The 15,889-nt window shown below is 56.3% G+C and overlaps 1 protein-coding gene across 2 annotated transcripts in view; it reads right to left on the bottom strand.

The window, feature by feature from the left end:
• The window catches only part of RIPOR3 (RIPOR family member 3), a 33,211-nt gene that overhangs the window by 3,205 nt on the left and 14,117 nt on the right, over positions 1-15,889 (bottom strand). For both annotated transcript variants that reach the window (XM_047770875.1, XM_047770876.1), the window contains 16 exons: positions 14,384-14,462; positions 13,610-13,633; positions 13,243-13,296; positions 12,488-12,637; positions 12,258-12,321; positions 11,874-11,917; positions 11,563-11,688; positions 11,337-11,482; positions 9,873-10,002; positions 7,840-8,412; positions 4,766-4,896; positions 3,860-3,983; positions 3,211-3,346; positions 2,419-2,580; positions 1,614-1,775; positions 935-1,137 (listed from right to left, as the gene is read on the bottom strand). In XM_047770875.1, coding sequence (XP_047626831.1) covers positions 935-1,137; positions 1,614-1,775; positions 2,419-2,580; positions 3,211-3,346; positions 3,860-3,983; positions 4,766-4,896; positions 7,840-8,412; positions 9,873-10,002; positions 11,337-11,482; positions 11,563-11,688; positions 11,874-11,917; positions 12,258-12,321; positions 12,488-12,637; positions 13,243-13,296; positions 13,610-13,633; positions 14,384-14,462 — 2,308 coding nt within the window. The remainder of the gene's footprint in view (positions 1-934; positions 1,138-1,613; positions 1,776-2,418; positions 2,581-3,210; positions 3,347-3,859; positions 3,984-4,765; positions 4,897-7,839; positions 8,413-9,872; positions 10,003-11,336; positions 11,483-11,562; positions 11,689-11,873; positions 11,918-12,257; positions 12,322-12,487; positions 12,638-13,242; positions 13,297-13,609; positions 13,634-14,383; positions 14,463-15,889) is intronic.

Genomic DNA, 15,889 nt, shown 5'->3' with positions numbered 1-15,889 from the left:
GGCTGCTGTGAGTTGGGGGTCGGGGGAGCTGATGAGAGCAGAGCCCACGGTGCCCACAGCACCTCCTCCGAATGCTAGTGTATACGGTGTTGAGTTGTAGGCTGCAGTGTTGTTTACCTAAAAATGCCGCCCCTGGGCTGAGGGTAATCAAATAAGAAAGTGCTTTTTCTCTCATAAGGTTTACAAAATGCATTCTGAAACTGCCATCTAGATAAAATGCAAAATCAGAGAAACCTCCTGTGCAGCGGGGACAGAAGAAGGACTGAACACAGAGGGAGCCTCCGCGAGGTTGCTGCCTTGGCCAGCAGGAAAAGCATCTCTTCCCTTCATCCTGCTTTTCCAGTCACAGCTCTGACTGGCGCCATCAGTCACACAACCCTGGCTTCGCCCACTTGTTGTAAGGGCTAATAGGAAGAATGGGGGGGTGGCTAGTGGGGTTGTGCCTAGCACTTGAGTGAGCCGTAGACTATATGGTAAGGCCCTGGGGTTGCCCTTCTCCCACTCTGGTCACTGGTACCCTAAATCTAGGATAGTCACAGGTCCAGGAACCTGAAAGGCCAAGAGGTCCAATCTCTTGGTTTTCAAGGGAACCAGCCACACACGTTAATTGAAAGTAAACAAGGATGACGGTCCGAATTCTAAGACATTCTCCATGCAGGTGACATCTCAGAGACTGAAAAGAGAAGTTGCTCTAGAAACACTGAGATGAATGAGGTGGTAAGCGTGTGCCATGTGGTTCTGTGGGTTCCTCAGGAGATGGCCTGACCAGCCCCAGCTCCCTCCATCCTCAGAGCTGGTGCTGCTGGAGGGCCGCATCCCTGTCTGGAGCGTCTCAAAATCAAACTGCCTGGCAGGGAATGCAGCTGCCTGTCACTATTTTTCCAAGAGAAAGCCTCCCTCCCTCCCTCCCCCCTCCCCACCTCACACGTCATACCTTCTCCCGAAAGCTCTTGTTCCTGGCTGCGCTGGCCAGGCGAGTGCTGGCCGCCCTGGACACCCGTGGGGTGCCATCCAGCTGGAGCAACGCCCAGGCCCTCAACGTCTGAGGCAGGGGCTGGAGCTGGCCCAGCCGCTTGCCCTGCAGCTTCCTGACCGTCTTGGCCTGGCCCACGCCCTGCAGTTCCTCAGCAAGTGTTACTGGAAGAGACAGAAGAAGGTGGCCCGGGGTCCCCTCTGATTGTGGCTGGGCTGGACAGCTCCGGGCCCTGCGTTAGCCATGGAGAAGCAAAAACCAGGACAGGCCCCAGTGGGGGCTGGTGTTAGAGTGGCTTCCTGGAATCTCCAGGAAGGCTTTCTAGCAAGGGGTCAAATACGCTCTGAAAAAGAGCAAAACCTCAGTTCATAGTCAGGGACTCTGGCCAGCCCGGCAGCACCCTCGTGTCCAGTTGTGGTCTCTGCTCTGTGCTTTGTAAAGCCTCCTGCTCTTGGAGCTCATTTCTATGTGGGCTGAATGTGGAGTCTAATGAAATTGGTCATCAAAAGAACAGCTGGAGGGGAATCTCCGTGATTCGGAAAAGCTGGCTTCCCAGAGCCGAGACAGGCTTCAGGACAGACCCTTCCTTTGTTGGTACATGCTGCTCTGAGGCCACCTGCGCCCCGATGCCAGCTCCTACCTTCCTTGGTGAGCTGGGCAAAGTGCTTCTCCAGGTCAGAGACACTCTGCCTCCGCAGGTAGCTGTGAAACTGGAACCAGGTGACAGTCTGTTCTTCGGGGATCCCGGCTCCAGGCAGCAGCCCGCCGCAGCTGACCACCTGCTCCAGGAGCCTGCGGCACACTGGGATACACAGGGAAGGCGTGAGGGGAGACCGAGCCCTCACCCCCGTGACGCCGCTCAGCCGGCACAGCCCAGTTGATTTAAAGGCTCTCTGATGGCACGTGGGTGGGTAACCCTCCCCATCCCCAAGGAGGAGCCAGGCCCGCGGTGGGCGTCTTCAGTGTATCCACTGCCCCACTGGCCTTGGAATCTGAATTCCGGAGCTAGGGTCTGGGAATATGCAGGTGGTTAGAACCTCCTGAGGTCCAGAGCCCCGCCTGGAGTGTGACTTATCACTTCAGTTGTCAACAGAGAAAAAGGCTCTAGGTCTGCATTGTGGGGAAGAGGCCAGCGAGATTCAGGACACCTCCGTCAGGCAGAGTCCTGCCCACCTTCTCATAAAGCTTCCTTCCCAGCCCCTCTGAGGTTCTGGGGAAGCTGTGGACTCTGTCCCCTGAAAGATGCACCAGCGCACTAATGTCTGCAGCTTCTGGGTTTCACAGACCCTCCCTCCTCTCCCCAGGAAGGGGAGACGCCTTGCTGTCAAGCTGAGAAACTCCTCCACTTGATGCTGTGAGGGTATTCGCAGAGGTGGAGATGGGGCTAAAACGAGGCTGCTGCGACAGTGCTGAAGGGCCCAGAGGCTCCACGCAGCGTTTGCTACCTATTTCCAGTTGTCCCGGGTACTTCCCTCGGACTCTGTGCAGGAACATCTTCTTGAGCTGGTCCAGCAGCACTGCACCAGGGCAGGACAGGACCGCACCGGGCTCCGTGCAGCCCCTCCACAGCCTCAGGCAGCCCTTCCTCCGCGTGGCCTGCGGGATGACTGAAAGCCCAGGCTCAGAAACCTGTCCAGCAGTGAAGAAGAGCAGGCACCAAGGAGGCCCAGAAAGTTCCTTCCACTAGGTAGAGGCCAGGAAGGCAAGGGACGGCCTGGCCTAACGCAGAGTCCCTTTTCCACATGCCGATGTGACACGTAGAGAACAAGCAGCTTTGGCTGTGAGCACCTTGTCTGGGTTACAACCTGCAGGCCTTGAGACAACCCTGGGGCTGCTGCTGTCACCAGCCTGTCCTCATGGACAAGGGGACGTCTCACGGGGAGCAGAGACAGAACTGAGGTCACAGCCACTGTTCGAGTGCAAGCTGTGTGCCTTAAATGTGTCCTGGGAATTCCTTCATTGATACCCAGTGGCCTCCCCGTTATACAGGTGGGGAAGCTGAGGCTCAGAGAGGCGAATCATTTGCCCAGAGTCACACAGCTGACTAAGGCTAGCTGGTCTCCCGTCCCACCCACCCCCAGAGTGTGTCCGGTCCCAGCCCAGTCATTGCCCCCACTCTCGCCCCATGGCCATTTAACTTGGCGTGTCGGGAAGGGCGAGGAGGCCCCATGGGCTTTCATCCTCATCACTTCAAGCCATTCACGTGGGCAGCCCGTGGGTGGAGGGCAGGGACTTACTCTCTTCAATGGATGTCGCCTTGCTGACCTTCTCAGCATCGAGCACAGAAAGCATCTCCAGAACCTGCTTTTGCTGTGCAGCTTCTTCCAGAAGGCACTCCTGGACCATCCTCGACAAGTTAGGAGAGTCCAGTTTCTGGGAAGCAGCCCACGATGCTCCAGGTTAGCACAGAACATGCCCTCTGAGGTCAGCCACTGTGACTGTGGCTGACCCTGCCCTGTGCCCATCTTTTCCATTCCAACGGTAGCTCCCCGATGGTCATCTGGGGATTCCTCCTTTGCCAAGGTGGCTGAGATGATAGTGTGCAGGCTAGCGCTACAGGAGTGCCTTTGCCACTGAAGGAGCCAGCCTGCCAGAAAATGAAGCTAACCAACACAGGAAAGCAGAGCTGAGAGAGGGAGAGACCCAATCATGGTGACCTCTGAAACCCTGGATCCATCTGGGCCTGAAGCCCACTTCTGGGCCTTTCACTTCTGTGAGCCAAAAAATTTCCTTTTGGTTGAGCCAGTTTAGATTGAAGTTCTGGCACCTGCGATTGAAAGAGCTGCACCCACCACCCTCAGTTTAAGGCTTGGGCTGTATAAGGACTACATGATTATTCACCCGACCTTGAACCTTCCACCCCACCCTCCCCAATTCCTCACCCACCTGCAGCAGTGCTTTGCAGATTTGGAGGTGAACCGTGAGCAATATGTCTAGCTCTGGGGCACCAGCTGTGAGTTCCCTGGTGGACACTTTCAGTGACGGTGGTGGAGGTGGGGTCCTGTCCTTTCTGAATTGAATTGAAAAGAACTGAGTAATCGTTCAGTTAGCGGTTCGGCTCCCTCCAAAGGTAGAGGAGTCCCTTCTCACTGGAGAGCTCTGCAGGGAGGCCAGCTCTAGGTCTCAGGGAGTTAAACTTAGGAGAAACAACTGGCAACAGGTCAAAACAGGTGCTGAGATGGCATTCCGCCCACCCCACCCTGCCCGCTTCCAGGACGTGTGATTTGCAGCGGAAGCCTGAGGTTCACACTAATTCCTGGCTCTGTGACTCTGCCAAGTCTGCTTCCCTTGGCCTCAGTTTACCCATCTGTAAAGTGGGGACAGGAATCTCAAGCTCAGGGCAGTGAGGGGTGAGTGAGACACAGGGTACCCAGCATGGTGCCCACCTGAGCCCTTGGTGGAAAGGCCACACCCTCCCCATGGACTTTTGAGAGGAAGAGGGAAGTATAGCCTGTTTATGTGCTTCCGTGCAGCTGAGATCTGGATGCTGGTGGGCAGGTGGGGGCTGCTTCACCCAGAAGGAAGGTGATCATGCAGGTTGGGGGCGGGGGTTGTGCAGAGGGAACAGGAGCTCCACACGGGTCAGAGGTTCTATTGCTTGTGCCAGTGGTATTATTATTGGGGGGGGGGAAAGCCCATTGCTCAGAGCAGAAGGCTCAGGTTCAGGTCACAGTATCCTCTTCCGCTCAGTGGTCCCTGAGGACCTGTTCTGTGCCAGGCAGGGCCCGGGCCATGGGAGACACTGGCTCTGGGGGCTGGTCAGCGGATCGGTGCTAGGCGGGGTGCACTCACCGGGGGCCCTGGGAGCCCCCAAACAGGGCCAGCTCATGCGGGGCCATGTGAGCGTTGAGGAAGGAGAAGCTCTGCAGGATGCATTCCATCAGGCTCTCTGCAGAGGCATGCTCTAGGCGGGCTCCGTGGGGCTGTGGATGGAAGGACGGACAAGCAGCCAGACCTCAGGGCAGTCTGGCCACCCACCCAGCACAGCAACTCTGACGGTGTCCCAGTCAGTGTCCCTAGTGGGTCTGCCCTCCCCCAAGTCAGGAATGGGCCGGGGGGGTGTGTCCCCAGGGTCCTTCCCAAATGGCCTGTGACAAGGTCTGACGCTACAGCTGGAAGGAGATGGATCTGAAAAACCTCAGGGCTCACAAATGCCCACAGGGACAGGGCAAATGACAGGAGGAGGCTAGCGCCCGGGGTTGCCAGATTGTTCAGCATTATACACAAAACTGGAAATCTAGATTTTTTTTTTTTTTGGTGGGGAGCTGCCCAGTTTTTAAATATCAACAACTAATTCCAAATTATTTTTAAAATATGTCCTCAGTTGAGCCAAGTAACTCCTCAGGAGGCTCCAAGGCTGCAGGGCGAGCCTCTGGATTCCAGGTCCTCTTCTCCCAGGGAGACATGGAAGGAGAGGAGTCTGGAGGCAGCCCCCATGGAGGGCGCGGTGGGGGTTCAAATCATCAGAGCCTCCTGGGGGCAGGTCCCACGGTGGTGGGACCCCGAGGCTGATGCCCATGCCCAGGGGCCTTGTCTCACACAAAGTGCACCCAAGGCACAGCCTGAGCAGATGCTGCCCTCTGAGCCAGAACTGGGCTCCTGAAAGTTGACCCAAAGAGAAAACCTTGAGCAGCAAGAGAAGAACAAGGCTAGTTGCAGAATTTCCTTGCCTGATAGGAAAAAAAAAGTGTGTGCATGCACACACACACACACACATGTATACACACAGAGTGGGTTCTTGTTATTCACAGGAGTTGTGATGTTCAAAGTCACCATGACCACTGGATTTGAGTCCCAGGGGAAATGATAAGGCCGTGAGCCTCTGGTCACACATTTTCACCAACCCGTCAATATGTGACCTTGTTTTACGTGTGTCTGTTTAAAGCCATCTTATTTAATATAGACACTGTATTGTTGATGCGTCAACACCGAACTCAAGGTCAACGGCATTTTAACTCACGTCTAAACAAGGCTTATCTAACACACGTGTTTTCTCTACAAGGCTCATCAGGAACACTGGCCAGCACCTGAGCCCAGCACTTGGGGGCTGTTTCAAACCGCCTCATCATCAAAATAAGTACCAAAATGTGGAAAACATAGCACTAAATAGATGAGGAAAAGGACACCTGGTAAAATATGAGCTGCGACAAGAAAGAAGAAAGAAGAGGCCTTCATTCAGCTTCAACTGGGAACGTGCACATCAGGTGACACCAGTTTTTTGCCCCCCTACAGAAGCCCCCGAATGACCATGCAAGCATCAGCAGCAGGTTTCAGCGAGTAGGTGAATTCGCAAAAGCAGGATCCGTGGCTAGTGAGAATCAACTGTGTATATATATTTATATGCACCTGTATATAATTAAATCCTCATATATACACATACATAGATGTATTTATGCACACATACATGTGTATAATTTCTCTTGAAAAAGTCAAACTATTAAGACCATAGCCTATAATCATTTTTATTGTTTTAATTTGGTTTGTCCCCTAAAATTTCCTCAAAGCTGTGTTAAATTACTGTCTTATTGTGGTTATTTTATGATGTTGATGTAAAGTGTGTATAATTTTTCAAAGTACAGGTTTGTTGCAGAAGCTGCATGCGTGCCGACTCAGACAGTTCTACATAAAAAGGCTGCTAGGAATTACAGAAAAGGTGACGTTACTTCATAAATTTTTTTCCTGAAATTTTCTGGCAGGTCTTTTTTAAGACCATAGCAGCGGTAAACAGCAAACATGTTTTTAAAGTTACTGGAGGAGTTCCCGTCGCGGCGCAGTGGTTAACGAATCCAACTAGGAACCATGAGGTTGCGGGTTCAGTCCCTGGCCTTGCTCAGTGGGTTAAGGATCCGGAGTTGCCGTGAGCTGTGGTGTAGGTTGCAGACGCGGCTTGGATCCCGCGTTGCTGTGGCTGTAGTGTAGGCGGGCAGCTTGAGCTCTGATTCAACCCCAAGCCAGAAAACTTCCATATGCCACACCTGCGGCCCTAAAAAGCCAAAAACAAAACAAAACAAAACAAAAGCCCTATGCTGAGCTGTAATGTTGTGGGGGGAAGGGGGAAGTTAGTGATTAAACAGCCAAATCTAATTTTTGAAGCCAACAGTTAGACTATTTCGGTGCCAGTGTGTATCCTACACAATAGATAGTGGTTTCATAAGCTTATTACTGTACTGTACTGGTATCTTATTTTATGTACATCTAAATTTATGTAAACCAGACGTGTCCGCTGTAGCTCAGCAGAATTGGTGGCATCTTGGAAGCTCCGGGATGCTGGTTAAATCCCTGGCCTGGCACAGTGGGTTAAGGAGCTAACGTTGCCACAGCTGTGGCTTGGGTCGAAACTGCAGCTCAGATCTGATCCCTGGCCCGGGAACTCCATATGCTGTGGGGAGGGCAAAAAAAAAAAAAAAAAAAGTAAATTTATGTAAACTAAAAAAATAGAATAATCTGCCTAGGCCAGCTCCTCTGAATATCCAAGAACAGCCCCTGGCGTGGGCCCTGTCAAAGTTTCAGCGTTGGGTGTGTGACCGTGAGGGGCCTTCACGGTACCGGCTCTGACCCTGAGACTGCCCCAAATTGAGGATTCTAATGCTGAGCCACAGCCCCACCGGCCAGGGTCAGAAGAGGGGAGATGTGGCTGGGTTGTGGCCCAGCATGGTGCAAGTTATGCCCTCTGAGCCCGGACTGCCTCTTTATAATCCTCCTCCCAGCCTGGTGAGGGGCACTGTTATACCCATTTGACAGATAAGCAAACTGAGGCCACAGGGGAGGCCAGGATGCTGGCCTAGGCTGGCTGCCCCTCAGGGCCCACTCCCAGTTGTTACATTATCAGCAAAGCAGGGCTTCTGCCCAGCAAAGAGTGCCCATACCTTCAGCCGGTCCCTGAAGCTGAGGACCTGGTACTCCAGCTCCCGGAGCTGGGGTGGGGCAGGGTCCGTGGACCTCAGTAAATCCAGGACCTCCTGCAGGGGCCTCTCAAGGGGCACCCTGAGCCCGTCCACTCCATCCTGGGTGTCTCCTTCAACATGGCCTTCCTGACTCCCCGGGACCCTGTGGTTGTTGAAGGGGGAGCCCCGTGGCAGGTCGGGACTTTCTACTCCCAAATTTCTCCAGCCAGGCTGCTCCACAAATGAGCCTCCCACCAGGTGGAACATCTCTGGCAGGAGACCCAAGGGTGGGGGGTCCTCCTGGGCCTCTTCCTCAATGGAGGTGTTCGGGCCGACGGCCAAGGGCAGAAAGCCCACGTCTGAGGTGGACGCCGATGTGCTGGTCTCAGTGTCTCGGGGGTCCTCGGAGCTGAAGGAGTCCATCTCAGGCAGCTCCTGACTCCGACTCCGCACGCCAGGGCCCTGAAGGTCACTGTCGGATAGGCAGCTGAGGATGGAGGTGGCCCTTGGCCTGTCCAGCAGCAAGGCCTGCTGTGCTGGCTGCTGCAGGACAGACTGGAGAGGGGGATACAGGACTGGCCTCACCGGCTGCACCAGGAACCACAGCGAGGCCCCCAGGGGCTTCCTCCCACAGACCCTGGCTCCACACACCCACATTCTCCGATGACTGAGGCCCACCACGGTGACTGCCACCCGGAAGTGCTGACAAGCACCTGGAACCTCTCTGCCCTTCTCCCTCATCACCTCTCCTACTCTCTCCTTTCCAGCCCCACCCTATTCCAGGGGCCTCCAAGTCAGACCTCATAGAACCCTCACCACGCCTCCCTGAGGGTGGCACTGTTCCAACCTCAGAGAAACCGGGCACCGGCGCATCCTTAGGCCACACAGGCAGGGATCAAAGTTAGAGACTCTTAATCCAGGCTTTTAATCCACAAACCCTGGGCCCCTCTGCTCTACCCTTCCCTTCCCCCATCAACCAGGCCAGTGATAATGGGGGCTGCTCCTACGGCACCGTCTGTTTTTGCCAGGTATTCTTGTAAGCGCTCCTCATTTTCTGCCTTATTTAACCCTCACCATCAGGGCGCTACTATTATCTTCACTTCTCTGAAATTGAAGTCCAGAGAGACTGAATGACGTGCCCAAGGTCACACAGCAGGTGAAAGGCATAGACAGAATTTGAACCCTGGGCCGTCTGGCTCTAGAATCCATGCTCTTCACCATAGATGATTTTTTTTAACCAAAGTACACTGGGATCACCATGGCCAGACAAGTTTCCTCTGACAGCACAAGCTGCCAAGCTTATACAAAGCCACCCACCTCTGGTCCAGCTCATTGACCCTCATGGGGACACCTGCTTTGAGAAGATACTTGAACACGTGTAGGATGCCATGTGTACCAGGTTATTCACTGCCCGGTTGTTGGTAACAGCAAAAAAACTGAAACAACTTCAGTATCTTGTTAAATAAAGGACCATTTTTGGCCAAACGTGGAATGCTGCATGGTGCAAACAAAGAAGCGCTCTGGGAACGACAGAGAACAGACTCCAGAGCATTCGGTTAAAGACCGGAGGAGTTGCATCTGCTCCCAGAAGCACAGAGCATCTCTGGAGGAATATGGAGGAAGGTGACAACTGTAGTTGGTGCTAAGGAGGGGCTCCAGGTCCCTGGAGGTCACAGGAAAGAGGTATTTTACTATACATGATGTCAAGGTATTACCTACTGGAAACATACTTTAAAGTGTAAGACAAATTGGAGGCCAAGGCCATGGCTGGGATGGTAGAACCATCCAGAAAACCCCATCCCAGGCATCAAGGAGAACTTGCTGAGTTCAGAACCAAGTCCAGAGGCCCTGGGATGGAGGGGCTGGTATCGAGAAAGAAAAAGTACAGAAAAACACCCAGGGTAACCCCAAAACGAGGGAGGCTGAGCCCAAAGCTTGCTACATCTGAAGGTGCCAGGCTGCTCAGCCCCCATCCCAGCGTGACACGGCATCCCTGCCCTGTGAGGCTCACTCACCAGGTAGTATCTCTCCCGGAAGCTGGGGGTGCTCGGGGGTGTCCAACTGTACAAAGAGCCCTTCCTGCTGCCCATGGAGAACTTGCCTGCGGGGCTGGGCGACACCAGGAAGCTCTCGGTATCAAATGGGCTGGAGGAGAGCAGAGGCCAGGTGTCATCTATGGCTGGAGGACATTGGAGCACAGACAGGATCCAGGGAACTTGAGATGGAGGCTCGGGGAGGGGCAGGTGCTGCCTAGGGACTCCAGGGCCCCATCCTCAACCCTCATGGAAACATCTCAGATGCACACTGCCCTTAGCGGACCAGTGGTGGACACCCAGTTCTGCCATCTTCTGGGTAAACCATATCACCACCCTCCTCAGAGTTGTCGTCGGTCAGGGGTGCCGGTCATATCACAGGGGAGTCTGCAGACGCATGGTGAAGTAACAAGTGGTGCTTCCTCCTGGCCCTCACCAAGCCTGACCTCGGAGCAGGCAGGTCTGGGTCCACCCTCCTTGCCTTGTGGAAACCTGCTGGCTTGTTTGCACATAGGCCTGGCTGACAGCATCTGGGGCCTAGCCAGCCAGGAGGGCCTGAGGCTCAGAGGCACTGCCTGGAAACACTCCTGCCTGCCCAGGATGCCTAGGTCCTTGGACTTGCCCAGCCAAGGACTGCATAGTGCTGCGCCACCCCGCCCGCTACACTCGAGAGGTGTGCTCAGACCCAGCAGATGGAGGAGGACCCTGAAGCTGGGTGTCTGAATTCACCCTGCTCACTGGGGAGAGAGCAGCACCCTAGTGACCTGGGCTCAGACTCCACCCCAGGGAGAAAGGAGACACTGGCCCCAACTGGTCAGGACAAGCACCAGAGCAGAGAAGTGCATCTCAGCCCCTTTGCTCCTGCAATACCTGCCCTGGGGAATAAGGAGAAGGGAATTCCCTCGAAACACTTGGGGAAAAGAAGAAAGTTCTGCTACCAAAAAGCAAAACCTGTGGAACCCACCAGCAATCACTGAAATGTGAAGCTCAGTGGAGATCCCAAAGTGTCACACACCCCCATCCATTGGGCTGTGGCCCCAGGGGGACTTAAGGTGACCACTCAGCTCTATGTCTGTCTGATGGGTGGCAGGGGTCAGCAGGGAAGGAGGTAGTGGGAGCAGTCAGACAAGTCCTCCTGGACAGAGGCCAACCTCTCCTGGGAACCCAGCCCAGGAAGCTGCTGTCAAGGGTCCTGGCCAGCCCAGGGCTCTTATAGCCACTCCTTCAAAACTGAGAAGAGACTTAAAACTCAGCACTGCAGAGAAGGGTCTGGACCCCAGCAGGTCTGGGGGCAGGACGAGGTCAGGGCTGCCCAAGGGTGGAGGCCAGGGCGCGGATAGGCCACCAGGGGGAGCCAGTGAGGCCCCTCTGCTCATCCTTGGGTGGGAGTTTGGGGTTGGCTCCCCGCCCCCGACAGAAAGGAAGCGGCTGCCCCGACTGACTCACTTCCACAGCACCTCCAGCTGTAACTTGATGGTGCCCAGCTCTGTGATGTCCACCACGATGACCTGCGGCCGGGTGGTGAAGAAGTCGGCGATGTCACAAGTCACTGCGCCGACCGCCAGCGAGCTCAGGCCCCGAAGCTCTGTCACCTGAGGAGGTGAGGACTTGTGGGTGGTATCAGGATGGAGCCCCTGGCGCCCAGGCCCCGCCGCCCGTAGGCACCACCCACCTTGATCTCAAAGTTCTCATGCAAGGTGGGGATGAAGGCCTTCTCCTCCTCGTCCCAGGTCTGGCTGTCGTCAGACTCGATCCGCCCCCTCAGCTTCCAGCGCTGGCGGCCCAGGCGCAGGAGCACCTGTGAGCCAGGCCCAAGAAGGGAGGAGTGAGCCGCTCCAATGGAGATCTCACCTGCCTAGGGGCCTCCCTGCCAGCCAGCTGGGGGTGGGGACAGAGACCCAGCTGGGACGCTGGTTCCCAGCAGCTCTCAACCCCCAAAGGCCCAGGGGGAGTCGGGGGAATGATCCCAGAGGGTGGCCATACCTCATACTGGTCTCCGGGACAGAGGCGTGCGTAGCCCACCAAGCCTGAAACACAGAGACAGGCTAATGTCTTCTCCACCCTCCTCTGTCTTGCCCCGTGGGTCACAGAGCCTCCCATGGGAGCCCCCCACCACGTGTGGCTATCAGCTTCAGGGAGGGCTAAGGCATCATGATGACAGTGACCAGGCCTGGGCCCTCACTTTCAACTCAGGGAACAGGACTTGCCCAAGGTCACAAGTCATAGGAGTGGAAACCAAGGCTGGACCTGGAGCCCAGGGATTCTGACCAACCCCTCACCCTCAGCACAGCCCCAAGGCCCACAAGAGGACCTGACGCTCCACCCAAACTGGCCTCCGCCCCCCCACTCTCAGCCCTGTTCCGTTACCTTTCATCCTGACGTGGAACTCGCCCAGGTGAACCTCCAGGGCCCCCTCAATGAGCCACATGTCCTGCAAAGCCCCACACAAGGTGGCTCACGGCCGGCCCGCGGGCTTGGCCACCAGAGCCGCACTGACTCTGCCAGAGGCCCCAGGGCAGAGAAAGACGCTCCCCTGGGGCCCAGGGAGCCCCCAAGAGAGGGCCCGACCCTCGAAGCACCCGCCCACCGCCGCCCACCTCGGTGCACTCCTGCAGGCTGCGGCCCAGCTCTTGCAGGCTCTCTCGGGAGGCGCGGCTCGGCGGGCACCTGGAGAAGGCCCGCTGCATGTTGGACGCGCCATCGCGCAGGCGGCACTGGATGCAGTAGCCTTCGTAGAGCTCGTCCACCTGCGGGGCACAAGGCCAGGGGGCGGGGTCCCGACCTGCCTGTCACTCCGCCCTGAGCCCCTGACCCCACCCCAGCCCCTGCACTACTGCAGGGGCAGCGCCGGGCGCTTGCTGGGGAGAATGGGAGCCCGCGGGGGCAACGGCCGCGTCGGTCTCATCCGCTCTGCCTCCTCAGCACCTGGCGGCGGCTGGCACGCAGCTTGTGCACAATAAAAACTAACTGGACGGGTGAGTGCAACGCTTCCCCTCTCCCTGCCGTTGTGAAACTGGGGTGGTGGGTTTGTGATATTCTCTCCACCCACTGGGCTCCTGGGGTTGTAGAATGAGGTCACGGAAAAGTCTGCGGGATATTAAACGTAAGGGACTTGCTGTGTGACCTTGGACCAATCCTTGGCCCTCTCTAAGCCTCTGTTCTCCCATCTGTGCAATCAGGTGATTGGACTCAGCGTTCCCAGCCTCATCCCCACCTCAGGGCACAGCCCCTGCAGTCTCGGCTCCTCCTGGGCTTTCTCCAGCCACCTGGCACCCGTTAACCCAGCACAGGCTCAACAAGCTGAGAGACTGAGCCAGCCCCACCCTGGGACACCCCCGGGGGCCAGGCTGACCTTGCTGATGTGAAACTCCATCTTCCGAATATGCCTTTCCACAGAGCGTGTTTGCTTCTCCCAGAAAAAGTGAAGATGTTTTAAAAGTAGCCTGGACCACCCCCGAGCGCCCCCTGCCCATCTCATCCCCCAGCCCCTGCCCTCCTCCGCCAGGTCCTGACACAGAGCTGGGCTCGAAGCCCATCACCATCCCCGAGGAAGGCTCATCACTGAGCCTCAGTTTCCCCATTTGTAAAGCAGGAAGGAAACCCAAGGAGTCCTCCCGGAGGATGGCTGGGAGGATGGAATGTGGGCAAAGACGCGGTTCTCATCCAGCCAGGCCCAGCCACGGCCCACCTTGCTTACCACATGCAGAAGTGTCCCTCACCTTGTCCAGGTCGTAGTAGAAAGCCTGGGGGGTAGGGGGAGAGCAGGCGTCAGGGCTCCAGCTCCTCCAAGACCCAGGAGGCTACATCCCAGGGGCACCTGAGCTCAGAGGACAAAAAGCCAGTTGCCACTCCATCCTCTGAGGCCCACAGTCAGCAAGCTGTGGTCCAGGCCAAGGAGAAAAAGCGATTGGACACATGGGCTTTGGGTGAGGCAGCTCTAGGCCTGACTCTGCTTCCCAGCTGTGTGTCCCAAGCAAGTTACTCAACCTCTCTGAGCCTCCATTTCCTTACGTACCCCATAGCGTTGTTGTGAAGAGTAAAGGACAGTATAGACACCCGACAAGAGGAGGACCATTGTGGTTTGATTAAAGGGTGACTTCAGCCAAGACCAGAGGAACCGAGAGTAGGGAGAGGCGGTGGCGACACCCAGGAGTTCAGCCTAAGGAAACTGCAAAGCCAGACTGCTCCACAGTGAGGCCGATGAAAAGAATATATTGTCGGGCTGGGAGACTCTCTATAAAGGGCTAGACAGTAAGTTTTTCAGGCTTTGCAGGCCAGGTGGTTTCTGCCATTGGAGCATGAAAGCAGCCACAGACAATATGTGATTGATGGGTGTGGCTATGTTCAGAATAACTTTTATTTCCAACAGGCCCTGCTTTGCCCATGTGGGTTAGAGTCAGTCTATCTGAGCAAGGGCAAGGGGGTGAAGGAGGGTCCGACTTTGAACCGGGGCCAAGGTTGCTCAGCTGGGAAGGGCCGGGGAGGGGTCTCACCAGCCTGGAATTCCTGCGGGTGTCCTTGTGGCGTCCTGACAGGTAGTCCAGCTCAGCCTGCTGGATGCACAGATACTCCCTGTGAGCAGGACAAGGAAAAGGGGTTTGAAAGGGAACAGAGAGGAAAAGAAATGATGAGCAGTGTTCTGGGGCAGAGGCAGCCACAGCTCTGGCAGCGGAGCGGCAGTGCTTCTCAGCAGGCTTGGGGGCCAGACGGCAGAGCAGCCCACCATACGGGGGCCTGGGCCCGGCTCGCTCGGCCTCCAGATCCCACACACCGAGGTCTGTGTGCCCAACATGGGGCAAAACGGGGACTCTTAGGTAATTCCCCAAAGAGCCCTGCAAAGAGCATCTACTGTTACTACGGCTTTTTGGGGTTGGGCAAACTGACCCTCAAGCACCTCAGCACAGGGTCACACGGCAGGGAAGAGGTCGAATCCAGGTCTGAAACAGGCAGCGGCCTCCAGAGGCCAAGATCGTCATCCCCGGCCACAGGGAGGTCAGTAAGAGCACGCCTCCCCCGCGGACAAAGACAGGCTGTCCTGCTATCTGGAGGCCTGGGACCAGATGGAGGCCCAGAGAGCACAGGAAAAGCCGTGGGCCCAAGGGGACTTTTCATGTTGTGATTTCCAACCCAAGGGACTCAGACACAAAACTCCAGGTCTAAACTTGAGAGGGAGGCTGGGGGCCACATCTTGCACCGCCATAGATTTGCTGATTCACCCCAGGAAGGCGACTTGCCCTCTCTGGGCCCGCTTCTACCACCTTCTGGCAGCCACAGAGCCCTCAGGGGTTGGGCTCTGCAGGACGAAGGGGACGCCATTGACCCCAGACAAGTCCCTCACAGAATCACCAGAAGCTGTCTGGATGAGGAGCACTTGGAGACAGGCCTCCAGCCCCTGGGCACCTCCCACCCGGCCCCTCTCAGCACCAGTGCTGGGGGCACTGTGAGAGGAGGGCAAGGGATGTCCCCTGTGTGGGAGCCAGGCCCCAGCATGGTGGGGAGGTGACGTTTACCCAGAGCCTAGGGCACAGCGAGGCAGACGGCCATGGCCCTGCAGCCCCACACCCTACTCCCTGGCTGTGGGATCCTGGACAAGCCGCTTCTCATCTTTGGGACTCAGTTTCCTTGCCTGGAGAGGGTGGCTGAGAGTCTCCCATGGCCTTCCTTAGGGCCATGATGTCAGTGGAGCACCAAACAACTTGGAACTGCTGCTCTTGTTATTATGATGATTAATTAGTGAGGCGGAGGGCAGGGCAGGGATCCCAGGAAGAGAGACAGCATTCAGTTCAGCACAGGCACACGACAGACTGGAGTTGGGCATGGGGGCCGCAGCCTCCGACTCTCCACTGCCCGGGAACTATCTAGTAGGAGCCAGGGCACAGACACGTGAAGAAGATGGTCTAGGGAGTGAACAGTGAAGTTCTAGAAAGATCAAAGGTCCATAGGGAGCCACAGGAGGACTTCAGCAGAGGAGGGAGTAGCAGGATGGAGAAGGGGGTGGG

The sequence above is a fragment of the Phacochoerus africanus genome, chromosome 3, assembly GCF_016906955.1.
Source record: "Phacochoerus africanus isolate WHEZ1 chromosome 3, ROS_Pafr_v1, whole genome shotgun sequence".
Lineage (NCBI taxonomy): Eukaryota > Metazoa > Chordata > Mammalia > Artiodactyla > Suidae > Phacochoerus > Phacochoerus africanus.
The sequence above is the reverse complement of the archived record's forward strand: the minus strand, read 5'-3'. Positions and strand labels throughout refer to the sequence as shown.